The sequence below is a fragment of the Bufo gargarizans genome, chromosome 1, assembly GCF_014858855.1.
Source record: "Bufo gargarizans isolate SCDJY-AF-19 chromosome 1, ASM1485885v1, whole genome shotgun sequence".
NCBI lineage: Eukaryota > Metazoa > Chordata > Amphibia > Anura > Bufonidae > Bufo > Bufo gargarizans.
The window spans coordinates 64,388,669-64,416,639 of NC_058080.1; the positions used below are offsets into that span (position 1 = coordinate 64,388,669).

General features: G+C 43.0%; 1 protein-coding gene across 1 annotated transcript in view; it reads right to left on the bottom strand.

The window, feature by feature from the left end:
- Nucleotides 1-26,120, bottom strand: part of SH3TC1 (SH3 domain and tetratricopeptide repeats 1) — a 52,781-nt gene extending 26,661 nt beyond the window's left edge. The window contains 11 exon segments of the mRNA XM_044295869.1: nucleotides 428-463; nucleotides 2,153-2,289; nucleotides 3,427-3,622; nucleotides 8,213-8,283; nucleotides 8,545-8,737; nucleotides 9,850-9,993; nucleotides 10,918-11,023; nucleotides 12,081-12,202; nucleotides 15,940-16,014; nucleotides 21,308-21,608; nucleotides 25,985-26,120. Coding sequence (XP_044151804.1) covers nucleotides 428-463; nucleotides 2,153-2,289; nucleotides 3,427-3,622; nucleotides 8,213-8,283; nucleotides 8,545-8,737; nucleotides 9,850-9,993; nucleotides 10,918-11,023; nucleotides 12,081-12,202; nucleotides 15,940-16,014; nucleotides 21,308-21,563 — 1,336 coding nt within the window. The 5' untranslated portion in view covers nucleotides 21,564-21,608; nucleotides 25,985-26,120.
- Between the last annotated feature and the right edge of the window lie 1,851 nt (nucleotides 26,121-27,971).

The following is a 27,971-nucleotide window of genomic DNA, read 5'->3' on the forward strand; positions in this document are numbered from 1 at the left end:
ATAGCCTTCATGCTGCCTAAAGCAAAAATTGAATCAAATTCTTGACCTAACCCCTTCCCTCCAGACAGAGGTGTAACTTGACCAGCATCATGCACTTTCTCTAATACTGGTCTCTTCTTATGCAGCACAAGAATCTTTGGGCCCCCTCAAGCTCCTGGGCCCGGTAGCGACTGCTACCTCTGCACCCCCTATAGCTATGCCCCTGCCCGCTGCTCAGGTTGCACTGCTTCACAGTCCTCCGCCAGTCTCTACTTCCTGGCCCCTCAGCCACTCATTAGCCGAGCAGTTATTTCCTACATGTCAAGAGCGACCAGGAATTAGAGATCAGAGAGGAATGGGAACGGGAGTGGCGGGGGATTGATATGTCCAGTTTGACTTGCATTATTATTTTACAGGTGCGATATGCACATATTTATTTTAACCTTACCTTTTTTTTGACAAATTTCTGTTTCCTCAAATTGATCTGTTATAAAACATAATTACAAGAGAAGACAGGATGAAGTTATATCATCATATATTGTCCACAGCTTCCTATACAATTCTACTCTTTTTTTTTTATATTTCTTGTTCAGCACCACCATTGTAGTTTATGGGAGTTGTGATATTCTCAAGTGCTTCCATAACACCCATGCACAACAATGGCGAGAACTGCACATGTCATGGTCTCCTCCCTCCTGCCTGGACTGTCAAATGGGGGAGAAGAAACCTCATTGTTCTCATAAATTGGAGCCCCAAACGTGGAACCCAACCTGTCAGACATTTCTGACTAAATATGCCATCCATGTCTCAGATGGAAATACCCCAGCAATGCACCATTTTACGGTGCAGCCCTTTCATGTTGTGCACTCTGACACTTGGCCCTCAGACCTGAAAGGTTTCACACTTCTGTTGTAGACTGTAACCAGGGATAGGAAAAAACATACAGATATTTACGGAGGTGCGCACATGGAAGAGAATAATGGATGACTGCATTATGACACTACGCACAGGGTTTGTTTCTAGTCTGGAACCATGATGACATATAGGTCTTTATAGGCTGTAGATACAAAACTGTTGGAGATTTTTTATAAAGTTTTTTTTTTGCAAAGGGTTTGCAAAATGTCTGAATTAGTATCCTTCTCCCATTCCCCCATGGATGCATTAAATGAGTGGTATATGGACCCAAGATGATCACAGTTGCTGAGGAGAATTATAACATCTTTCCCAAGGTGACAACCAATTTTCACCAATAAGGTAGAAGATGGAGGTTTATGGACATGATATGCATTACTGGGCCCCTGGCAATTTATCCATGTGGGTTCATATATCATGGTAGCCCTGTCTCTAGAAACCAGACCTTGCTTTTTCCTTTTTTTCAAAGTGCCAAAGTGCCATACTGTTTTCTCTCCAGTATGGGAACACAACCAAACGGAACGGAATGCATTTTGGAGCCTTCCGTTCTGCCCTGTTACGTTTTGTCCCCATTGACAATGAATGGGGAAAAAACAGAAGTGTTTTTTTTTTTTTCCGGTATTCAGACCCTATGACGGATCTCAATACTGGAAAATAGAAACGCCAGTGTGAAAGAAACCTAAGAAAACGGATCTCAGATGGAAATGGCTCAAATGGATGACAACTGATGCAACAGGATAATTTTTTTTCAGGATCCTGTTTTTTTTTCTCTCTTTCATCTTCTGATGGATCAGAAGAATGGAAAGCTAAATGGTGATGTGAATGCACCCTAATAGGTACAGGCCATGTGACAACTACAGAGGGACATTGCGGCAGGGGACTCTGGCAGGCTGTTCCGGCGGTTAAACAGCCTGTCGGATCCGTCTTGCCGCTAGTTCACGTGTGCACCCCGGACTGCCGCTCCGTCCCTGATGACTATAATATATGCATGCAGTACTTTTAGTCCGGCTGCCTCTCGCCGTGCGCTGCCATGCCGCCCCCACCCCATTATAATTTATAGTCAATGGGAACGGAGCGGCAGTCCGGGGGCACACGTGAACTAGCGGTAGAACGGATCCGACAGGCTGTTCACCTGCCGGAGTCCCCTGCCGCTAATGTGAAAGTACCCTAAGGTTCCTACAGCACCGTATCATACTTGTATCATTTATAAGCAGTGCAGTTGGATTGACTGACCCTCTCTTCGGGGATTACCAAGGCTTACCGAGCTTGTACAAGTGGCAGACGTCAGATTGTGATATCTTTTGCAGTAAAGCCTTTGCTGCCTCAAAATCGAAGTCTTCTTCTGAGCTTTCTAGGCTCAGTTCAGTGTCATCTACGGGAAGGTGTGTGCTCTTCTGTCTGGATAATGGGACATGAGAAAATACTCATGAAAGTAATTTAGGAATAGATCCACCATACTTACACATGTATCTTTTGTATATGGTCCACTTATTCTTATACAATATGTGGACCTTATGATGTTTATAAAAAAAATGTGGAGGACACATTTGACAAAGTAAATTATTTTCACATATGCTAATGATTTCCTCATGTGAATATGCCCCTCCCAGTAATACATGCTAAACATGAGGACTGTGTATTGAAAATGCTGCTGCCTTGTATGGGCTTTCTTCCCTATCTATAGCCCGTGAGAGCTACTATCCAAAGATGCTTTCCCCCCTCACCACACTCTAATCTGCTATGCAGAATCTCCTCCTCTTCCCTGCTGATATCTCTAACAATGAGAGAAGGGAGGGAGAGAGCAGAAAGAGCCACTAGAAAAAGGAGCAGAGCGAAGATGGATTTATGTCAGATTTAACAGCATCAGTGGCTAGGTGAAGGACTTGCACACTGCAGAAGCAAAACGATAGGAAACTTTTAATAAAGCCTATTTATAATTGTATATTATTATATATTTATAATTATAATTTTGCATTTAGGAAGCAAATGAACATTACAAAGAAAGTCTTTCAAACTTTAAGAGAGCTATAAAGTAGAAGGCACCTATCCAAAATTTTGAGGAATTGGCACTTTGCAAAATTTTAGGACACATAAAATGTAAATACAATTCATGCATTTCATTTGCATTGTGCACGTAAAACATGTAGGAGATTGTATTTTAATTTTGTTATCTGTGTCCTAAGATATAGTAATAAGATTGTAATTTTAGCCTGCAGTTTTAACACAAAATAACGTTCGTGGTATCGGGTGAGCTGATCGTTCTGCTTTTTGTATCTTGAAGGCACCTATAGAAAAACGAACAGTCTACCACCTCACCACCCAGTATGGGCCTGATGATTATTTCCTTCCAGCTATACCTCCAATACTATGTCCCTTGTCAGGCTGAATGGTTGCTGAATCAGGCTTGTGGTGGCAAATGCCAATTCTCTCAATGCACTTGTGCGTACTGGTGAAGCCCATAGTAGCTAACAGGTCACATATAAAATAATAAGCCTTTTCTGAAAGGTTACAATACGTTTTTACCAAGTATCTTACCCCTCTGACATATGAGGTTTCATATTGCATGTTTTGACAAATCCAGTGCTTCCAGTGGTTACATTTCTTCCCACAAACCAATCCATGCATTCAATATAGGTGGTGATTATCTCTATCATGTCTCCCCTCTCATAGCTGATCTCATCCGGGGCATCACTTTCATGATTTACTACGGCTTTCACCCAACCTGTAGGTACTAAGAGACATATACTTATAAAGATACTGTCAATTTGCTGAATAAAATGGCAAAATACACAGTTCATACTTCTCATCTAGGAAAGGTACAGAACATAGTTATAATTTGGGAAATACAATATCGCCTAATGTAGAGCACTTTTAATGGTGTGAGGAGTCTTAAAGGCCAGGCAACACTCCTCTGTCATGTTTCAAAGCCTTTTGAAAGGTCGACCATTGACTTATTGGATAGATTGTAGTTACCTTCCATCCGGTAGCAATAGAGGCAAAGCTTGTTAAGAGCTAATTGGCATAACGTCTTCCTAGAACATATTCCTATAAACTGATTTATGGAGAAATTATAATTAGCTACGTCTAAGTCCTATGCCCTAGGCTTGTACCCTTGAGAAGTTGCATTCTGGTCATTGAGTTGTTTGTAAGAAAATGACTGCCCAGTAACACCAGTTGATCAGACCCGGTCTTCCAACTATATACACTGACGAGCAAAAGAGTAACAATGTTTTGAACTTTTGACTTTCAGGCTCTATATCTCACCATCCACCACAGCTCCGAACGTGAGACTACCATCATTTCATAGACAATAATCTTGCCTATCTCATACATAAATTGGACTTGACACTATTTAGCATATGATTAGTTTGGCAGATTCTTGTGATTTATCTGCATTGTTACTGTGTTGCTCCTAAAATTCTAAATTTTTATTATTTTGTTAGTATTTTGTAAATCCACCTTTGGCTTTCAACACTGCCTGAATCCTTTTGGGCATGCTCTCAAACAGATTCAAGCTTGTCTCAACCAAAATCTGTTCCCAGGTCTCTTCTAAATACTTACTTGGTCACTGAGACAAAAAAAAATCCCTTTAGGGGTCCCTATTAACAGTTAAAATATAACTTTTATTATCAATGGTAAGGACTCACAACATAAATTGAAAAAGAACAAGGAAATTTAAAACTCTCAGTTGTAAAGAGGTATGAGGTACAATTAGATAGACCAGGTTGCCTAATTTTTGCAACCTTTTATAACTATGTCTGTATTATGTAGCTAGATAGAATGATGTCTATTTAATCATAGCGTAGAGGCTGTTTGTGTGCAGCAAACAAACCTTGAGATGCACTTGGAATTTATTTTATCACTTGTGCAGTGGGCTTGATTTTATTTTTTAATTATTTATTTATTATTCGGGTGCCCTGCAGAGAGCCTTTATTTCAGGCCTCCCTGACACAATTGTTGTTGAACTGTAAATGTTCCAGTGTATCCCCTGTTTGCCTAGTTGGTAACAATGCTTCTACTGAACGGATAAGCTACAATGTTGCCCCTATTTCTGTCATAAGGGTCAATGTAGCCGTATTCCTGCATTCATTCAGTTCTTTGGCGTTCCTCTCCCTGCTATGCAGGATGTCTGCCACTAGAGGTTGCTTATCACACGTGTCACTACCTCACTAGACCTCGCTATGTTTCCCTAACATCTCGGTATCTCTACACTAAATGTCCTCTCAATACAAACTGCCTAAAAACAGGATCGCATTCTCTACACCCCTCCCGACATGTTTCGCCGCTGTTGCGGCTTCGTCAGGGGATGCGGGGTATATGTACGCGCGCGCTCATTATGACCTCCCTTTATACACTCCATAGACCCGCCCCTCTAGGTAAATCAGCCAATGGAATTCATGCACGTGACTTCTGGCCCGATGTCAGTTTAGTGACGTCTATTCCCAGCGCTTGTCCTTCACAGTCTCATGTTAATGACGTCTATTGCAAACGCTTGTCCTTCACAGTCTCATGTTAATGACGTCCGGTCTCGCCTCACTGACGTCAGGCAATGTTTACATGGTTCAGCTAGCATAGCATGAATGAGGATTTAGCAATTACCTCACTCAGCTATAACGATGGTAGGCTTCTTCTATGCAAACAAGATCTATAATTTCCACTGTATATACTAGTGAAGGTACAGACGTTAGTTGATTGTTCTAGTTAGTGATTCCAAATCAAATGATTCTAACCCACATGATCTATCTGATTATTTTGAGGTGACACAAAATACCATTAACCATCTTTTGTTTATTATTTCACTATATTCGGTCTATCTTTTATGGGTATAATGTCATTCCCTCTTATACTAATTTCATTAGTTTTGTTTATTTTTTGAATTATTATTGGTATTAATTATTTGTTTACACTTATATAGGTGGGTTAGGTAGATATATCATTCGAGCAATAATAAGAAATAAAATTAAATGGGCCATAAGATCCATTGGTGGCTACTGGGGGTGGGTTCATATTCTGGAACTCTCAGGGGGGGGGGGTCATTATTCTTTGTTTCTTCTTCTATTTAGTTATTATTTTTTGTTTAATAGATATTATTTTTATTATTTCATGTGCTAGTCGCATCAGATGAAGGCTGTATATGAAAAGCCTTCATTCAGGCCTCCTGGGCTCAGGGTCTGTAATCTTTGAATCCACCTGGCTTCTTCTTGTAGAAGTTTAATATCCAGGTTTCCGCTCCTAGGTCCCAGGGTCTTTTTTGTCAGTCCCCAAAATTTGAGCACTTCAGTGTTTCCCCCATGGGCGTATGTAATATGCCTATATAGGGACGTATCCTTTCCTGTATTTATTGCACTAATGTGTCCAGATATTCTTCGCCTTAATTCCTGTGTGGTTTTACCAATATACAGTTTAGGGCAATTACACGATGCAATATAGATGATTCCACTACTACGGCAATTAAAATGTTCTCTAATTGTATATTCACGTCCATCTGAGGGGTTTCTGAATTTTTTTACTTCTACACATTCCCAATATTGGTGCCGATCGACTCTCTTCGGTACGAATACAGTTTTTTCTTCAACTCTACCCACAAGTGTTTGATAGGGTCAAGATCTGGGGACTGTTGGGGCCAATCCGGCACCTCTACTTCATTGTCATTGAACCATTTTTTCACCAATCTCAACGTATGCTTCGAGTCGTTGTACTGCTGGAACAGTATGTCGTCCTTTTCATACCCATAGTACTCAAGTGTACAAAGTAACTAATCTTGTATGATACTCAAATATAGCTCAGCATTGAGACCACCATCGATCCTGGTCAAGTATCCAACGCGTTTGTCTGTGAAACAACCCCATATCATCAGGCTTCTTCCACCAAACTTGACAGTTCCTTCATTTTCCTGATCCGTTAGCCCCTTTTTCCCTTGTTTCTTCCAGACCCATTTGCACCCATCAGAGCCCAGTCTATTGACTTTCGTCTCATTGCTCCAAATCAAACGTTTCCAATCTTCTACTGTCCACTTTTTTGCAAACTAGAGCCGACGCTTCTTATGACGATACTGAAGTCGAGGCTTCTTTACCTTTTTTCGGGCCACCATTACAGACTTGTGTAATGTGCATCGCACAGTGCTTGCATGGACGTCTCACTTTTATGAAGTGGACGTCTCACTTTTACGTAGCATACAAGCCACCTCCACTGCTGCGTTTGTTGCAGAACTGATAGACCTTGAGATGAGCCGACTTGTTGACTCTGATATTTTGGCTGGACATCCACCTCTTGGCTTTGGAATGGATGGACGGACTTTATTTTGTATTCGTCCAACTGTCATGGCACTCACACAATGCAGTTTGGCAATTTTCTTGGCCCAAGATACCCCTATCGATGAGCTGGATGGTGTTGTTTCTCTTTTCTTGGGAAATCTTATTCATGACTGCTCCTGGATTCAAGCCAGTGGCCTTTCGCTTGGAATGTGAGAACAGGTTGTAATTTGTAGTAGGGCCAAAACAATAACAAAGAAAGACAAGAATCTGTATAAATAATTATGCTGAATAGTTGCAAGTCCAATTCATGTATGAGATAGCCAAGATGATTGTCTGTAAAATTATGGTAGTCTCACGTTCAAAGCTGTAGTGGATGGTGAGATATGGAGCCTGAAAGTCAAAAGTTCAAAACATTGTTACCCTTTTGCTCGTCAGAGTATACCCTGCAAAGAATAGAATAGACTAAAGACCCAAGTACAATGGCCAATGAGTTTAGTCCAATGCCCCCATTATCTACTAGTGTTTTAGAAAACCTTAGACTTTATGCAGCCATATTTGCACCATATTAGCACAAATTAAGGTTTTCATAGATTTGGTAGACCTGGAAATAGAATCCACACCCCCTAAATAAGCCTCAAAACAAGGGGTTAGAACCTGATATGTTTTGATAGTATGCAATCATTATTGTGCACCTTGAGCCCACCGGAGGTAGTGATTCTGAGGCTTACATCCCATCTATTCAGAACATGTACACATCCACTTATTATACTGTAATCTTTGTGTTACCATTCTACACTCTAGACATATCAATAACATCCAATGGGTTACATAAGAATCATCATAGGCTTGAGTGTCAAGTGATTGCTCCAAAGACATCTCCAAATGGGGTTGTCTTCTGCTGGACCATTGGGACCCATGAATGTGTAGTGCTGAACCACAGAATAGTAGATAATTTTAATGAATATTTGCTTCATCTTTCATTTTAGATGCATTGGGATAATTCAATAAAAAATATCATACATAGTGTTTCCATGCATCACGATGAGGAGATTATAAGAAAAACTCACCAATCTGATTTCTCTGTCTAGAATCAGATATGTCCTTGATATCAGAACCTAAATTTGTTTTCAGGAACCACCTAAAAAAATTATCAAAAAAATAAAAACTGCATCATATAACATGCTAGACATAAAGACATTATGCAGAGTCATAGCTGCAGCACTAGATCTATATGTAAATGCCCTGACCAAGGAAAAACTTAGCCATTCCCCCCAGTAGAAAATAAACTTTCCTGCCCAGCTATGTTCCTGCGAAAGGTTCTGTATAGAAGTACAGCTACAGTGTAGATGCACTGACTTAAAAAGGAAATTAATGAATGAATAAAAAATCAGCTACCTACTGATGGAATGGACATAGTGGCTCAGTGATAGTCCTAGGGTTCTGTGCCTTGTAATCGCTTGTGGAAGAATCTGTCTCTGTCCATGCAGTACTTGGACTATCAGCAGCAGAGCTGGACTGAACTATCTGCACAGTACCGTCGACAACCACAGCCTGCTGTATAGAGTTGTCAGAGCACAGAACAAAGTACATCCCTACAGGGAAAAAAAAAAGCATAATATGCAATGTCAGATAAATTACTGTACACATGCAGGTTCCAATTCTTGCCTATAGGGGGCAGTTTTACAATATTTGGTGCTTGAGTGGTAATGCTACTCATTTTGCATACGCTTAAGACACAGGCTAGTTTCTACTTCCTTTACCTTCTTTTGGCAGCTTAAAAAAAGTGCATTACTCAGTAGGGGGCAACAGTGAGCACAAGAGAAAACTTGTATCAGGAGTAATCTAGCCTAGAAAACCAATTAAAAGACCACCTTGGTAAACAGGAACAGATGTTAATAGAGTTAATGCCTGTAAAAGGAGCGAAGAATCATGAATGCAATACTTTACATTGGTAATCTCTCCCATAGCAAGCCTTGGCAGCAGGAAAACAACTGAACTGCACAGCGCTGGGCAAGATACTTAAAATGGAAAAATACCTACTTCTGAGAATAGAGAATTAAAGGAGTTGCCAGAAGTACAGTATTCATGATTTATCCCCAGAGTAGATCATCAATATCCGATCAGTGGGGCACCCCTGCTGATAAGCAGTTTGAAGAGACCACCTTTTTCAAGGCCACTAAAATCATGTTTGTAGATCATATAGGTTGTGTGCAGCTCAGTCCTATTCAAGAGAATGGTCATGGGCTGCAATACCAAGCACAGCTACTATACAATGTACAGCACTGTGCTTGGTTGCCTATTAGGAGGTCGCAGTACTCACAAGGGCGCAGCAGCCTCTTCAAACAGCTTATTAGTGGCAATGCAGGGAGATGGACCCCACCGATCAGATATTGATGACCTATCCCGAGGACACATCATCAAAATTGTACTCCTGGAAAACCCCTTTAAATCTTCCCACTGAGATATCTCTTAGCTTATATGTCCAGGTTGGAGCAGACCATCACTTCATCCAGATCTCTACCTTTGGCTTAAAGCGGTTGGTTTCCCCTAAAAAAAGTTTTCAGAACATCGATGCATTCCAGTCCCTTTTGAGATGCTCTACATCCCACATGAAGGGGCAGTACATTACATTCTAGACTTCGTTACCGTAAGTGGTTTGACCTATTATAGTATCTCATGTTATGTTAGAGAAAGTCTTACCAACCTTCCTCCATTAAAAGACTCTTGTAAATGAGACTTAGTGAGCCTTCATTTAACAGGACTTGAATCCCAGCATCTTGTTCCTCTGGAGAAGTCAGCCAAAAAGTCTGGTCTAAAAATATGTCCTCCATGCAGTGATTCAGGAATCCTGTGTGTAAAGAACAAAAGAACAATGTGCAGCTTTTCTGTACTTGTAATACTACATAGTTAGAACTATTGCCCTGTAGCTCTGGAGACTGGGGGGGGGGGGGGGGGGGCATGGTTTGGGTAGGACCATCAGCCCCAGCACATTCGCTATCATGTATCACATTTTCCTGGGGTGGTAACTGATGATTGAAATCTACTCCAGCTAGGTATATGGACTGGAGCAGGATGTGTAGGCCTCGTCATATATTAAGCACATCCTTCGGCGTCACAGGGGATATCAAAGACCTGCATAAAACACAGATCTTTGTTAAATGGTCTTACAATGAAGGTCATTTATTAGGACCCACTAGGCCAGTTCTGGTGTAAAAAAGAGCCGCACGACACAGTTTTGCGACTTTTTAAACGTTGTGTGCCTAAATTTAGGTGCATGCTGTGTTTTTACTCCATCATCACCCCTGGGGAATAGCAGTGTTGGGGTAGGGATGTTGCAAAAGTTGATCCATCTGCCCCATCCTCACCATGGATGAGTGAGAGGGGCGGGTAAGGGGGTGGCAGAGGCAGGGCCATCTGCCCCGGAAAATTCACAAACATTTACACCAGTTTCCTGGTGTAAATGATGATCGAAATGTACTCCACCTGGAGTAAATTTCAATTCAGTTGCATGGGCTGCCACAGGATGTGCCTAATTTATGACAAGTCCTGCAACTCCTTAAAAATTAAGAGCATCCAGGTGATATCAAAGACTGGCACAAAACACCAGTTTTTGATAGATGATCCCTAATTTGTATGGTTTCTATGGCATTGGAGTCTATCATAATAGAGGAAAAGTTCTGTATGGCCTCATAGACTTAACCTAAATAGTAAAAATACAATACAATTATGAGATCATATATAATAAAAAAAAATCCTAAAATTGTTCACTTACCAAGAGAATAGTAAGTAGAAAATTTCCATATCTCTTCAAGCGTTCTGAATGTCACAGTTATTAAATCCTTATCACTCTCAATAGACAGCAGCCGAGCTGACAGCTCCTACACAAATAGCCAAAGTCAATATTATGGACTAAAAAAAAACTGTGTGAGATATTTATAAACAAACGATTTATTAAGGGTATTTTACAAACTTAGAAAAATGTAGAATAGTGGCAAAATGTGTCTGAAAACTGATCCAATTAAGTCATAATAACTCAGAAGTAGGTAATTTCCAGTATCTTGTCCAGCTCTGCACAGTACAGTTGTTTTCATGCTGCCAAGGCTTTCTATGGGTGAGGTTACCAATGTTCAGCACTGCGCTTTTAACAGACATTAATTCTATTAACAGTGTCCCCTGCTTTACAAGGTGGACTTTTAAATGGTCTTCAAAGCTAGATTACTTATTTGAGAATGTGAAAATAAACACTGTAATTACACAACATGGGGTGCTTCATACTGCCCAAAGAATCTTTAATATGCACACCGTTTGCTAAGCATTGCCCAAATAAATTCATAAGCACCTAATATAGGATGGTGACTTTGTTAAAGGGAGAGAGAGCTATGACAAAAAAAGACATCTCCCCCCAGAGATGTGATAGGAAGGGAGCTGCAGCAGAAGTGATACACCCCCCTGGGCTGATAGAGGGAGCAGAAAGGACACACCACATGGCATGTAAAAGGGAGAGAAAGCTACAACAAAAAAGGCAACCCCCAGAGCTGTGATAGGAAGAGAGCTGCAGCAGAAAGAACACAGATCCTGAGCTGGGATAGGGAAAGAGCTGTAGCAGAAAGTACATGTTCCCTTAGCTGTGAATGAGTAAGAGCTGCAGCAGAAAGGACACATCCCATGAGAAAGGATACCGCTCCCCTGAGCTGCAGCAGAAAGAACCTGCCCCCTGAGCTACCAGCCTGAAGACAATCTAGTAGAACAATTGGCGCAATGAATGTGGAGATCTCTGGATCCATGTGAGGTACAGGGCTGGTTCTAGCTTTGTTAGAAAGAGATTGTCATGTACTACTGTATGATGTGTGATTTTCATTTTTTACATTAACAATGAGATAACCCCTGTAAGTCAGAGGATAAGAGAAGCTCTGTCCGAGATATATCATAACTCACACAGAAGACTGCAGCCACGTCCTTGTTGTCATTCTCCAGTAGACGGAGTCTATTCCTGAGTTCTGCTTGGAGTTGGGGATCAGGGACGCCTCCTCGGACCATAACAAGATGGATGTTGAGATCTGTGGGACAAGAGCATTGACTGGGGCCATTTTTCAAACAATTTGATAAATAACATAGGTTAATATAGAGAATGGGACGCCCCTCTCCCTGCACTATTTATATTGTTACATTTATCTGTTTGTCTTTTTATGTGTTTTTTTTTTTTGTTCAATATGTTTTTTGGCGCGCTATTTATTCGCTTACAGATGTCACAACTGGTGAGAAGGTGGACCCTGCTCAGTTAGGAATACATGTCACAACAACAAAGAATGTCCACCAAAGTACTGGTAGGCCTGCATGCTCGATAGATTCAATGTTAAAGGGGTTGTCTCACTTCAGTAAGGCTACATGCACACGAACGTTGATTGTTTATGTGTCCGTTCCGTTTTGTTTTGCGGATCGGATGCGGACCCATTCATTTCAATGGGTCCGCAAAAAATGCGGACAGCACACCGTATGCTGTTCCGCATCCGTATGTCCATTCCGTAGCCCAGCAAAAAAAATAGAACATGTCCTATTCTTGTCCATTTTAGGCATTGTTACAATGGACCCGCAAAAAAAACGGATGGCGTCCGTTTTCTTTTGCAGATCCGCAATTTGCGGACTGCAAAACACATACGGTCGTGTGCATGTAGCCTAAACGTCATTTATTATGTAGAGAAAGTTAATACAAGGCCCTTACTAATGTATTGTGATTGTCCATATTGCCTCCTTTGCTGGCTGGATTCATTTTTCCATCACATTATACACTGCTCTCTTCCAAGGGTTACGATCACTGCTGCAACGCAGATACGAGGTGGCCGGGGTGGGAGCAGTTGCGCATATGAGGTGGTCCCGGCTAGCAGAGAGACTGGCGCTTTTTCCTATAGTATGCAAACACGACCACCTCTGCTAGATTGCAGGGTGGTCGTAACCGTGGAAACAAGCAATGTATAATGTGATGGAAAAATGAATCCAGCCAGCAAAGGAGGCAATATGGACAATCACAGTACATTAGTAAGTGCCTTGTAGTAACTTTCTCTACATGATAAATGCCATTTGCTGAAGTGAGACAACCCCTAATCTTTACGGATAGGACAAGGTGTTTATTTCACTCCTGGCTGACCCCCATTTTAGCGTCAGCGTCCTTACTTTATTTCGGTCATATGTTCACCTGTGACGGTCACAATAATTTGCACTGTCCGCATAGTCTGGTCTGGTGTGACTTTTATTATGAGGAGGGCCAAACATATTCGTCCCCCTACATCATACTCCTATATAATGGCCTAACAGTTCTGAGCATGAAGCCCATGAAGAAGATATGGGGGTGCAGCTAAGGCAAATCCTATCCAGATTTCCCTCCACAAGGCTCCCCCTATCCACAACCACAGCACTGTGGATGGAGGCATCATGCATCATCAGGTCCTCCTGTTGTTGAGATAAATATGGAAGTTTCCAAATTTTGGGTTTTCGCTACATTGCTCCCTTTTGGTTCCAAGTCCGTGTGGTCTTTAGAAGTCCCCCTGTAACCCTTTCCTAACTGATGGTTGTGGCGTTTCCTTTCCATACTATTACATTCTGCTTACAACTGTGGTTACGTGGACATTTTGTAGTGACAGCTACAGGTGAAACTCGAAAAATTTGAATATCTTGCAAAGTTAATTTATTTCAGTAATGTAACTTAAAAGGTGAAACTAACATATGAGACTCATTACAGGCAGAGCGAGATAGATCAAGCCTTAATTGTTATAATTTGGATGATTATGTCTCACAGCTTATGAAACCCCAAAGTCTCAATTTTGAGGTCCCCTTTGCTCAGGGGGTATGGAGTAATCAGCTGACGAGAGTGTGACACTTGGAGCCTAAAATATTGAACCTTTTCACAAAATTCAAATTTTAAGCTGCATTCATGCAATTCCTTTTCATTTGCATTACTGAAATACATGGACTTTTGCTCGATATTCTAATTTTTCGAGTTTCACCTGTATATACTGGCACCGTGTTATCCTGGACAATACTTAAAATTTGTAAAATTCAGAGTGACAACTTAGAACATCCCGAAGGGGAAATACATTGTAACAGATGAGTACCGGTATATATTTTATTTAGTTTTTTGCATAGCTTGCGGTGTTATTTCTTTAGCCATTATCCTATGATAGGCCATGAAGACACTATGTTTGTCAGCGAGTTACATTGTGCACAGACTGACTGTTGTGTCACATCAGAACCTGTGAAATACGGCCATATCCTGAGCAGTTTCCTTCCTTTTCTGTACATATCAGTTCCCCTAACCTTATGGGATGTAGCTGTGCAGATCTGTTATCTCAGGCGAGCTGAGGATGCATTTTCAGGGATGTAGGGGGTGCAGAGGCAGCAGTCACCTCCGCGCCTGAGAGGGTCCAGAAACCCCTCTGTTATATAGGAGACACCATAGTAGGATGGGGCCCTCCTCAAGATTTTATATTGATTCCCAGGAGCTTCAAGTTACTTGGTGGTGGTGTCTTAGCTGCTAAGACCTGACCAGAATGCGTTCCTAATGTGGAGAAGGTTGTGCATGCACAGAAATGTCCGCTTGAGGGACCCCTTCACAGGATGAAACTGGAGAAGCAGGTCCTGGAAAAATGGAAGTACCCTTTATGAGGGTTTTTTATTTAAAAAGAGTATGGGTGAAATGATTATACCACAGACTATACCTCTATATTAATATTAGAAGACACCACATCCCCATATTCATTAACAGACCCCGGAAGAGACCCCCTAAATTAATTTATGACCCCAGAAGAGACATCCTTAATACATTCAGACCTCCAAGATCACACCCCGGACCTCCTATATTCACTTTAGACCACCATAGCATCAGGGCTGCCAACCGTCTAGAAATTTCTGGACAGTCCATAAAAATAGGTAACTTTTTTCCTGTGTCCGTGAAAAAAAAAGACGTGTCCGTGATTTTTTTGAGGCTGGTGTTACTTGACTGAATTATTTTGGTGGTGATTATCATCATTTTACAACTCTCAGTAAATGCTGATAATGAGTTATCGGTATAATGAGCTATGGACCTGTATTACTTATAATCTACAACATTTATTATGGTTTTCCAATTTGTCCATAATTTTTTTTAGCTGTCCGTGATTTTGGGATTGGGTCTCAGAAAAAAGAAATTCTGGTTGGCAACCCTGCATAGCATGGCATTAGGTTATTAAACAATATGGATACACTGCGTGCCTGGATACAGTTCTCCGGGTTGTGTACGGGCTACTTTCACACTTACGGCAGAGGTTCTCAATACTGGGAAAAACGGTTCCATTTAGTCCGCATGCATAGGGATGGGTGAACACCTGGAAGCTCGGGTTCGCCGGGTTCAGCGAACTTCTGCTCAAAGTTCGGGTACCCAAAATTGTAAAGTTCGTTACGGACACTACTCATGCATTCTGAATGGAAAGAGATCCGTTCAGGAAGGATCAGGATCTTAATATTGGTATTAACAACGCAAGTGTGAAAGTAGCCTAAGTGTATCGCCCGTCCATATTACCTGTGTGCGCCATGGCCTAAGACCAGGTTTAACTGACCCAAACTCACAGGATCCAAGATCTTCATGACGCTGTGAGTTCGGGTCAGTTAAACCCGCATGAATAATATGTACATATTGAGCAGCCCCTCAGTCAGTGGTAGATCTCTGGTAACTACTACTCTTACCATTACCTGTCATATCAAGTTGTAGTTTTCCAGCAACCGTGCAATCACAGTATAGAATTATACATTTTTAGAAGGGCTTTACCTGACAAAAAGGTTTCCGTTTGATCAGGGTTTTTTTCAGACCTTTCTTTAAAGCAGTCATTAACGTGAATGAAATCTGGAAGTGAAGAGGGAGCTGTAAAGTAACATGTTAGACTCGGTAAGACGTCTGTAAAGGGACACATCCATTCTTTATATACAGTATGTGAATATTCTATGTATGGAATTTTTGTATCGGGATATCATTTTTTAAAGTCACTCCATGTATTCCACTTCCTATCCTGGCTTTCTAACTTCTAAGAGAACAACACAGCTGTCAAACTGCCATCCCAATTCTACATCTACTATTATCACAGTTACCCTTCAGATAACATCCTCCCCTCACAGCGGCCATACACTGACAATGGATTACCCATCTATATAAGAGGTCTTATCGTTTGTGCTAACTGCTACTAGTGGGGAATATTTAGTATTTCATTTTTCACGGGGAAAAAAATTGCCTTTTTCTGTTGGAAGTATCACAACATGTACCTGCTGAGCAGTGGAAGTAAATGAAGGATTTGTCCTACACACTTGTCAGCTACTGCTGTGACTGTATACATTTAAAAGGGTTTTCCGAGACTTTAATACTGATGACCTATCCTCAGGTCATCAGTATATGATCGTGGGGGTCCAATACCCGGGAACCCACCGATCAGCTTTTTGAGAAGGCACCAGTGCTCCTGTGAGCGCCACAGCCTTCTCCGCGCTCACCAAGCACAGTGCCGTACATTGTATAGTGGCTGTGCTTGGTATTACGCTCAGACCCATTTACTTGAATGGGGCTGAGCTGCGCCTAGACCATGTGACCGATGACCGTGACATCACTGGCCTAGGCAAAACTGCGAGAAGGACGCAGCACTACTGTGAGCACCGGTGTCTTCTCAAACAGCTGATCGTGGGTGTCCCAGGTGTCGGACCCCCACCGATCAGATACTGATGACCTTTCCAGACGATAGCTTATCAGTATGAAAAGCTCGGAAAACACCTTTAGGCCTCGTTCACATTTCCGTTTTTTACTGACGTGTGCTGTCCTCATTGTCCACGGACTGCACACGTACCCATTGATTTAAATGTGTCTGTTCACATTTCAGTGTGGCGGGGACATGCACTACTTTGATCTGTGATGCGGACCAAGCACGCCCATAACATCCGTGTTGTGTCCATTTTTCATTGAAGACTAATAGGAGATTCTTTGGAAATCAATTTTCAGCTGAGCAACGTCAGTGAGTTATGGATGACACACGGATGGTAAAAACGGACACACAGACCAACCACGGATCTATCACGGACATCTTCACAGATGAAACACATATGCTTTTTTTTAACGGACGTGACACTGACACGGAAATGTGAACGAGGCCTTAGGGCTCATGCACACGACCATATGTATTTTGCAGTCCGCAAAACACGGATCCGCCCAAAAAATGGACGACATCTGTGTGACATCCCAATGCATCTGTTTTTGTTTTTTTGCGGATCCATTGTAACAATCCCTGTCCTTATCTGCAAAACGGACAAGAATAGGACATGTTAAAAAAAAATCCGTAACGGACATGCGGACATACGGAAACAGAATGCACACAGAGTCATTTCATTATTTAATTTTTTTGTGGACCCATTGAAATGAATGGTTCCGCATAAGGACCTGTAAAAAAACGGTATGGAAACGGAAAAAAATACGTTTGTGTGCACGAGCCCTTAAGCAGAGTTCTCACCAGCATTGTGTGATATAAGACCAGTCAGGCACACACCACTGCTCAATATCTTACCCTATCAACAAGTTTGCAACAGTTCCAATACTACGAGATTTCAGCTGTAAAGCCGGTAGAATTGTGAATGCAGCTCTGGAGCATAAAGCCTCATGCACCCGTCCGTGGAACACGGACCGTGTAATACCGGCCTGGATTTCTTCTGAGTGCAGGAGCGTACGGCGTCATTGGTTGCTATGACGCCGTGCGCTCCCTGCTGCCGCCGCTGTACAGTAATACGCTGGTATGATCTTTACCAGTGCATTACTGTAGTGCGGCGGCAGCAGGGAGCGCACGGCCTCATAGCAACCAATGACGCCGTACGCTCCTGCACTCAGAAGAAATCCAGGCCGGTATCACACGGTCCTTGTTTCACGGACGTGCGCATGAGGCTTAATACAGGCTTCAACTCAGGAGCAGTACAAGTTATACAATTTATTTGCACAATTTATTTACAAAGTTGCTCAACTCTTTATACAGTTGCTTTCATCAGGTTCAAAGGTGAACATCTGCTTTAAACACATTAATGGGATTCTGTCACCTCGTTTTAGCCTATAGAGCTGCGGACATGCACGGCTAGATCGCCACTAGCATGTCCGCAATATACCTGTCCAATAAAGCTGTGTCCTTTTATTTTGTTTAAAAAATGACTTTAGAGATATGTAAATGAGCCTTGTAAGGAGCCCAAGGGGCTGTACTAACCTTCTTGGAGCCCAGCCACGCCCCCTGTGAAGGAGCTCAGCACCGCCTGCGTCCTCCGAATCTCCTCCTTTCTTAACAGTTAGATTGGCGCGAGGTCGCGCATGTGCAGTGCCGGTATAGTGTTCCTTCCCTGTGCTGGCATCAGCCTCATGGAAGGAACTGCGCATGCGCAAGCTTGCGCATCGCGAGATTACGGCAATCTAACTGTGAAGAAAGTGAACCTGAGCAGATGTCCTATAGTCTGGCAGCCATGAAACGTCTGCTGTTCTTCCAGGACAGAAGCCAATACAATCTGCCCTACCCGCACAGCCCATACAGATGTTTACATCCCCCGGTCACCTAACCATGAGCAGGCGGGCTCCATTATTCACTTTAAAGAATGTAAAAAAAAATACATTCCAACAATTTACCCAAAATCACGGGTGGATTTCTGGGCTGAAAGATCCTAGTATATGTACTATTACAGAAGCTTAAAGGGGTATTCCGGTAGTTACAAGTTATCGCCTATCCAAAGGATAGGCGATAACTATTAGGTCGGTGGGGGTCCTATTGCCGATCACGAGAACATACCTATAAAGGCCCCCTGAAATGAATGGAGTGGCCGGTCGCACATGCTCCATGGAATATAGCCGAGTACAGCGCTCACCTATCTCCGGAATGCCCATGGAAATAAAAGGATCGGATGCACAGATGCCTGAACGGCCGCTCCATTCTTTTCATGGGGGCTGCAGGGTGTACGGGGCCCCGGTTCTCGTGAACAGTATGGGTCCTAGTCGTAGGACCCCCACCAATCTAATAGTTATCCCCTATCCTGTGGAAACAACCAGAATACCCCTTTAATCGAGTGGCTTTTAGTTAACTGCCCAGGTATCTAACAGGTGAGTAGTAGTGTACTGAGGAGTAGAACATATACAGTATACACAGTATTATTACCTGCAGCAGTATCTGTCTGTCAGTGTCTATATAGAAACAGATCTGGGTATGTGTTGTGTTTGTTTTTTTACATTAAACTTTAACATGACAACAAAACCACGAGACAGGCAGCCATTTTACATCACCTACAAACAAGTGTCCATTTTTCAAATCACCTACAGACAGGCAGTCATGTAAATACACACAGTAATGTAGATACTGTAATAACCACAATAAAAATGATGTATCACATTTATTAAGACCCGCATTTTAGACGCCGCTCTTAATAAAGCCCTAAACTGGCGATGGATCTGCCGAAGGTATGAAGAGGAGCATCCAGCTCCAGTTCTAAATGTAAGACAGTGTAAGAGCGGCTGCTGTGCGCTGCTGTTCCCCTGCTTACCACCGCGGTCCCGGGCTCTGTGCTCAGCGGTGATCTGTGGCCAGAGCTTCCCATTCACGCTGCAGCATTGGGCTCTGATTGTGTAGGTGCTGTGGTTCTGAGGATCCGCTCCACAGTTTCATCTCAGCCCTGGCCACAGCATGCTTGCTGCTTTTTTTTTGCAGCACTTCCATAAGGGGCCAGCTCGCATCACTTCCTGGGTTTTATGGGTTAGGTAATGTGACCTCACTGACCAATCCTAGCCCTCCTGCACATATATAAGTGGCTCAGCCCCCTTCCTAGAGGCCTCAGTGTCAAGGTCCTTGTGCTCTGCTTAGGTTCCTGATAACCACTTGTGTGCCTGGATTCTGTTACTTATCTGATCCCTGCCAGCTTGACTTGACTCTTCTGTTGCCGCTCCGGATTGCCTGACCTATGCCGCCTGCCCTGACCTTTTGCCTGTCTGACTACACCTCTGCCTCATCCTTTGGTCCTGCACTGTTGCTCCTTGTAACGACTCCGCCTGCCTGACTATGCCTGTACTTCTGGGGTACCTTTCTCAGGTACCTCCTGGTCCGCCTGGACCAGCTGCCTCATGTACCTATCCTCCTCAAGAGGTAGCGACCTGGTGTTTCCCTTGGCAAAGTCTATCCCCACCATCAGGGGTACTGTGAAGAATCGAGGGATTCACTTAGACAATGCCCTTAGAGGAGGTAGGACACGTGGCACAGTCGGTTCACACCCGCTGGTTCGTGACAGACAGCTTCCGAGCTGTCTTACATTTAGACCTTTTTCTACGCCTAAAACAGGAGTAGAAAATGGTGAATGAGACGGGCCTGCCGACCCCTCCCGTTCCCCACCTTGCCCACTTATTTATATCTGGTGTGAGCGGGGTGAAGTTGCAGATAGCGGCACAATGGTTTAATTTAGGCATATTTCAGCATCGTAAATGACCTGCCATGATTCCAACACTAGTCTTATTGCCCTGACCCAGCACATACTGTATATGTCATCTAAGGCTAGTTTCACATTAGCGGCAGTCTTCTCTGGCAGGCTGTTCCAGCGAGTGAACAGCCTGCCGGAACCGTGCTGCTGCTAGTGCACGAGTGCTGCCGGAAGTCCACTCCGGCCCCTTTGACTATATTGGGGTTAGTAGTTTTATTCCGGCCACCTCTCTGCATGTTTGCCGTGCTGCGGTCGGAACTCCAGCCCTCCCCCAGTATAGTCAATGGGGCCGGAGCGGACTTCCGGCGGCACACGTGCACTAGCGGCAGCACGGATCTGGCAGGCTGTTCACCCGCTGGAACGGCCTGCCAGAGAAGACTGCCGCCAGTGTAAACCTAGCCTTATACTGCTGCTTGCTGAATGTCAGGGGTTATATGATGTGAAGTGTCACATGACTGATGCCATGTTTCAGTTAGGCCATGGAAACATTATACAGGACTGTTACATGGATTATACCATTCTACTACCTATAGGGAGGGTCAACCTCCTGATATAAAAGGTAGGCATGCAGAATTTTAAATACATGTACAATAGAAAATTGTACGATTTCCTATTATATGAACAAATAAGAAAAAATAAAAACTGGAGTACCCCTTTAAGTATAAAGCCCATTCTCTTACCATTGGGTCCTAGGGAAGATATGACCTTTTTCATAGAAGCAACAATGGATCTCGAGCTGTGGGCGGCCGCTGTGAGTCCGGACACCTGATTCTCTCCATTGGCGTGTTCTTCTAAGTGCTCTGGATCTTCTGATGATGATTGGTTTGCAGGTTCCACCATTGGTTCTACGTCCTCTGAATCATCTTCTTCAATTGGGTGAAGTTGATGAACCTTGTTACAGGTGGAAAGGACTTCTACACCAATGGGCTCCATCATCTAGTCTGTCCTTATATTTGCATTGTAATAACACTCCAGTCTGGCCTGTAAAGTTAAAATCATGAAATATTTCTCAAAATAATGATCTTTATAGGAATACAGCATATGATATATATCATTGGGCTCCAATCGATACCAAGTCAATGACTACGAGCAAAATGCTCTACAGAAAAGGTCACTAACTGCTTATTATGGTCAATAGATCTCTTTTCTCCCACAATCACTGATACATGTCACACGCTATGGAACCCGCAGCTCCAGAAACTGCACAGATGATGTCATCATAAGCTATAAGCACATACCATATCAGACCTATGGGATATTTGCAGGTCTTTGCCCCAATCTCAACGTTCCCCAAACAGCCGGAAACATCCCCATCAGAGCAGATTTTGAAGACCCTCACTTCCTTTACGGTACATTTCTTGGCAAGTTTACAATACACTTTAGCCACTTTTTGTTCCTTGCATGTATGATACTTACACGTACTGTACATGCTGCCATGTCCTAAGGTCCAGTAACACAGGCAGATGGCTGGTACGATGCCAAACGAGGACAGAAGTCACTTGTGTTCTTTTCGCATTGACTACTATACCTGACCAGCTATCAGCTATTATGACTGACAGACTCGGCTCTGCTAAACCTGCTCTTCTATACATGACATACTCAGTGCGGCTACACCTGGCACTCTCTTTTGATGCAATTTTATCCCACTGATATCAATAGTACTAATAACATTCCTATAGAGACAAATCAATACTAGTAACATTCCTATAGAGACAGAACTAGTAATATTCCTATAGAGAAAGTACTAGTAACATTCCTATAAGGTACTAGTAATATTCCTATAGAGAAAGTACTATAGTAACATTCCTATAAGGTACTAGTAACATTTCTATAGAGACAGCACTAGTAATATTCCTATAGAGACAGCCCTAGTAACATTCCCATAGAGACAGCCCTAGTAACATTCCTATAGAGACAGTCCTAAAATACTAACATTTCTATAGAGACAGTACTAGTAACATTCCTATAGAGACAGTACTAGTAACATTCCTATAGAGACAGGAATGTTACTAGTACTGTCTCTATAGGAATCTTACTAGCGCTGTCTCTATAGGAATGTTACTAGCGCTGTCTCTATAGGAGTGTTACTAGTACTGTCTCTATAGGAATGTTACTAGTGCTGTCTCTATAGGAATGTTACTAGTGCTGTCTCTATAGGAATGTTACCAGTACTGTCTCTATAGGAATGTTACTAGTGCTGTCTCTATAGGAATGTTACTAATGCTGTCTCTATAGGAATGTTACTAGCGCTGTCTCTATAGGAATGTTACTACTAGTACTGTCTCTATAGGAATGTTACTACCACTGTCTCTATAGGAATGTTACTAGTACTGTCTCTAAAGGGATGTTACTAGCACTGTCTCTATAGGAATGTTACTAGCGCTGTCTCTATAGGAATGTTACTAGTACTGTCTCTATAGGAATGTTACTAGTACTGTCTCTATAGGAATGTTACTAGTACTGTCTCTATAGGAATGTTACTAGCGCTGTTTCAGAACAGCTGGAGTGCCGGAGGTTGCTGATCCCTGTCCTAGGGTACGTCCACACAGTCAGGTTTCCTGGTGCAGTTCTAGAAGCCAAAATCAGGAGTGGATCATGAAAGGAGGGAGAAAGTATAAATAATGGGTACGACTGTTTTTTAATTCTCTCCTGGTTTTGGCTTCCAAAACTGCATCAGGAAACCTGACGGTGTGAACGCACTTTTATAGTGATATTACATGATGTTTTTGTGGTTTTTACATACATGCAGTCACCATAGATGGCTGCTTTCAGGATCCATTGACTGGCTGCCCCTCCTACGTACCCCCGATCATGTCGGCAGCTTATTTTCGGGGCACCATCTGGCATTAGGTACAAAGTAAAAGAAACAGAAAGTCCGGACACGTCGCCACATATTAATCTCCCCCAGCGCCGCGCTGCTAATGTTTTCTTCCCGGGGTTACTCTTTAACTCGTGTGTTTGCTTTTCAGTAACAGCCGGCAGGACAATTAATAAGTCAGATATATTGCGTTAGATCATTTATTGGGACCGGAATTTTTTAAAATATTTTTTGGGGGAAATAAACCCAATTACTGGATTCCAGATAATCTGATTGTAGTAAAGAGAAGTTACAGCATTACAGGCCGTCATTGAGATAATGGGAGCCGGAGTTTATACTGCCCACACCCAGCCTCTGGTTACCATGGCGACACATGCATATTATACCGACGGAAGGGGCGAGGTTGACAATGTAGTTGCTTGTCAGATTGTACTCAATGGGGGAGATTTATCAAAACCGGTGTACAGGAAAACTGGTTTGGTTGCCCATAGCAACCAATCAGATTCCACCTTTCATTTTCTAAAGCAGTCATCTCCTGATCTGTAATTGGTCGCTTTTGGTAGGATTATCAGTAAACCTGCTGGATTATCCTAATTCGGTGCATTATCCCGGTGCCCAAGAGCAACAGTCCAATGACAAAGTCAGCTCTCCTACATCCGCATCAATAATACTTAAAAGGAATGTTTTAAAGTGCGCCTCCTTTATCAGTAGAGGTCCTAATTCAGTGACAAAGACATATTCAGCTCTGCTACATCTCCATCAAAAACAATTTAAAAGGAAAGTTTTCAGGTACGTCTCATTTATCATAGAGAGACTGTCAGTAGATGTCGAAATTCAGTGATTTATCACCGTGCACAATGGCAAAGTCAGTCTGCAACAGAACAACGACAACTTCAGCACTGCTACATCGATCAATACTATTTAAAAGGAATTTTTGAAAGTGTGTCTTATTTGTCATACGGGGACGTCAGGATTTATCTCAATTCAGTTATTTATCACAGTGCAAAAGAGAAACAGAGCAATGACAAAGTCAGCTCTGCTACATCTGTACCAATATTGTGTAAAAGGAGTTTGTTAAAATGTGTCTCATAACGTCACAGAGCCGGGATCAGCAGCCTCTGGCACTCCAGCTGTTCTGAAACTACAACTCCCAGAATCCTTACTTCTATGGGAATTTCAAGAACAGCCAACTACATGTGCATGCTGGGAGTTGTAGTTTCACAGCAGCTGGAGTGTCAAAGGTTGCTGATCCCTGTCATAGAGAGATGTCAGGAGTTTTGATCAGCGGTGTTGAGACCCTCTCACTGGGCATGACAGTCGGGGCTCATGCACACGACCGTATGTATTTTGCGGTCTGCAAAAAACACAGATGACATCCATGTGCTTTCCATATTTTGCAGAACGGAACAGCTGGCCCCTAATAGAACAGTACTATCCTTGTCCATAAGGCCTCCTGCACATGAACGTGTGCTTTCCGTTGCCGTATTGCAGATCCGCAATACACGGGCACCGTTCTGTGTGCATTCCGCATCACGGATGCGGACCTATTCACTTCAATGGGTCCGCAAATCCGGAGATGTGGAATGGTGCGGAATGGGAAGCACGGAACTTTTTTTTGCCCCGTACTTCCGTTCCTCAAAAAGATAGAACATATCCTATCTTTTTGCGTAACGGCCAGATCGCGGACCCATTGAAGTGAATGGGTCCGCGATCCGATGTGGCTGCCCCACGGACAGTGTTCGTGCATTGCGGCCCGCAGGAGGCCTAAGGCGGACAATAAGGGTCCATTCACACGTCCGCAATTCCGTTCCTCATTTTGCGGAACGGAATTGCGGACCCATTCATTTCTATGGGGCCGTACGATGTGCTGCCCGGATCCGGAATTGCGGATCCGCTCTTCCGGGTCCGCAATTCCGTTCCCGAAAAAAATAGAACATGTCCTATTCTTGTCCGCCATTGCAGACAAGATTAGGCATTTTCTATGAAGTGTCGGCAATGTGTGGTCCGCAAAATGTGGAACGCACATCGCCTATGTCTGTGTTTTGCAGATCCATGGATCCGCAAAACACACACGGATGTGTGAATGTACCCTAATAGGCCATGTCCTATTTTTTTGCGGAACGTAAATACGGACATACGGAAATGGAATGCACACGGAGTAACTTCCTTCCTTTCTTTTTTGCGGACCCATTAAAGTGAATGATTCCGCATACGGTCTGCAAAAAAAAACTGAAGAAAATACGTTCGTGTGCATGAGCCCTCAGTCTGGTGTTGTTCTCAGAAACCCAAATCTACCGAACGCAACTTCTTAAAGTGACAGTTACACTTTAAAACCCAAAACAGAACAATACCCTATCATACTGTGCACATAGGTTACATTGTTGCCACTCATGATAGCGCAGAGTAAAGAGGATATAATATGCTTACCTTACCTGCAGTCCTGTGTAAAATCCCAACATCCAATGGCGCGACACACCCAAGTCTGTTACATCTGACAAACTCAGCTCTGCTTCATCCCTATCATATATATCTCTCTTACCTCTGCTGCTCTGCGCCGGCTCTCAGGAACAGACTGCCAGGCATGAGAGCAGCTCCCGGCTCAGCGCTGCGCACAGGACTGCAGGAACTGCCCTGATACATCCCTTCCTGTGTGACCTCTCTACCTTTCCTGTTGACTGAACTACCCAGAGCTCGGCTCGGACTCTCTGAACTAACAAACAGTTGACCATTAACAGTTTATCCAGATGACCATGGCTTTCGTACAAGAATTATTCTGTATATTGTGAAATGGCAGACTGACCCCAGCGCTGGGCAGGATCCCAGTGTACAGCTTGTACTGGAATGTAGTCGTACCCAGTGCACAGCGGAACCAGTACTAGACGTTCAGCAGGAGCTGTCTCCTCTACTGACATGTCTGTTGTAGTAACTACTTGCATTCCCCTTGTAATAACGGTTCTGCAGCATCTATTCTTATGATTCCTCTATTATTCCTACTAGAAGTTATGAATGAATTGCTAGCAGTTTGCAGTGACGGTCCAGCTGGGTGTTTACAGCTGCACAGTCTGATACTATCCCATCAGGACTGTCAGTCTGTGCAGGGAAACACCCCCCAACTGGTAACACCCAGCTGGACCTTTATTGCAAACTGCAGGCAATTCATTCATAACTTCTAGCAGGAATAATAAAATGGCACAACATAGAGACATAAGAATAGATGCTCCAGAATTCTTATTACATGGGGATGCAAGTAGTTACTAAAACAGACATGTCTGGTGAGGCGACAGGTCCTGTTTAAAGGGGATGTCTCTTCAAGACAACTACTGGACACCGCAGATGGTGGTCGGTGCCCTCTCTATGGGCCAGAGTGTAAGGGCAGCTCCTGTGCTGACGGACCCTGTGTCACCAGTTCATTACAATGACGGATTCAATTTCAGGAGACTAAACAACCCCTATGAATGGTTCCACGTCCGTTCCGCAATTTTGTGGAATGGGTGCAGACCCATTCGCTTCAATGGGGCCACAAAAGATGGTGCAGACCTATTAGTTTCATAGGGGCTGCATCCGTTGTTCCGTTCTGCTGCAGCCCCACAGACAAGAATAGGCATTTCTATAATCAGCCGCCCCTTCCGTTGAGGTTGAGCTGCAATACCAGAAGCGTACACTACACAAGAGTGGCGCTGTGCTTGGGGGAAAAAAGACAGATCATTTCTTCAAATCCTAGACATTTGAGGTACTATTGGAAAATGTGGGTTGTCATATACATAACATAACATATGGCCACGACTTGGACACATTTTTTTTTAGCTCAAGCTCAGCATTTCTCTTAAAGGGGGTTGTGTCAAGTATATTCTACATTTTTCAAACCAGCATCTGGATCTGAATACTTTTGTAATTGCAAGTGTAAGTGTAGTATAGCCAGTGAGTTATTCAATAAATTGTATCTGTATAGCGCCACCTGCTGTTTGTTCTTTTCCTTATTTTTCGTCCATCTCACTGATGTGGCCGCACATGCTTACCTTAAATCTTCAATTGCCACCAGCCATTTGTTCTGTTAGAAGTTGTGGCAGTAACGGGGAGAGAGATGCAGCAGAAAGGACACGCCCCTGAGCTGCCAGGCTGAAGATAATCTGGCAGAGCAATTGAAGCAATGAATGAGGAGATCTCTGGATCCATGTGAGGTACACAGCTGGTTCTAGCTCTGTTAGAAAGTGACTGTCATTTGCTATTTGGTGTCTGATTTTAATTTTTTTACATCAATCATGGTATAACCCCTTTGAGACTTATAGGATCTTCATGATTAGATATGACCTATGACCTTGACTATTGTTCCTTTATTTACATGACCACCTGGGGTCACTGTCAACTTTATCTTGGCAATGGTCAGGGCCCCCAAACACTGCAATATATCCATCAGTCTCCTAATGCATGCAATTGTGAGCACCTGAAGAAGACAGTTGGTCTTGGGCTATGGGGGAGAGTTGGTCTTTGACTCTGGGAGAGGTGCTTTTGGGCTCTCGGGAGAGGCG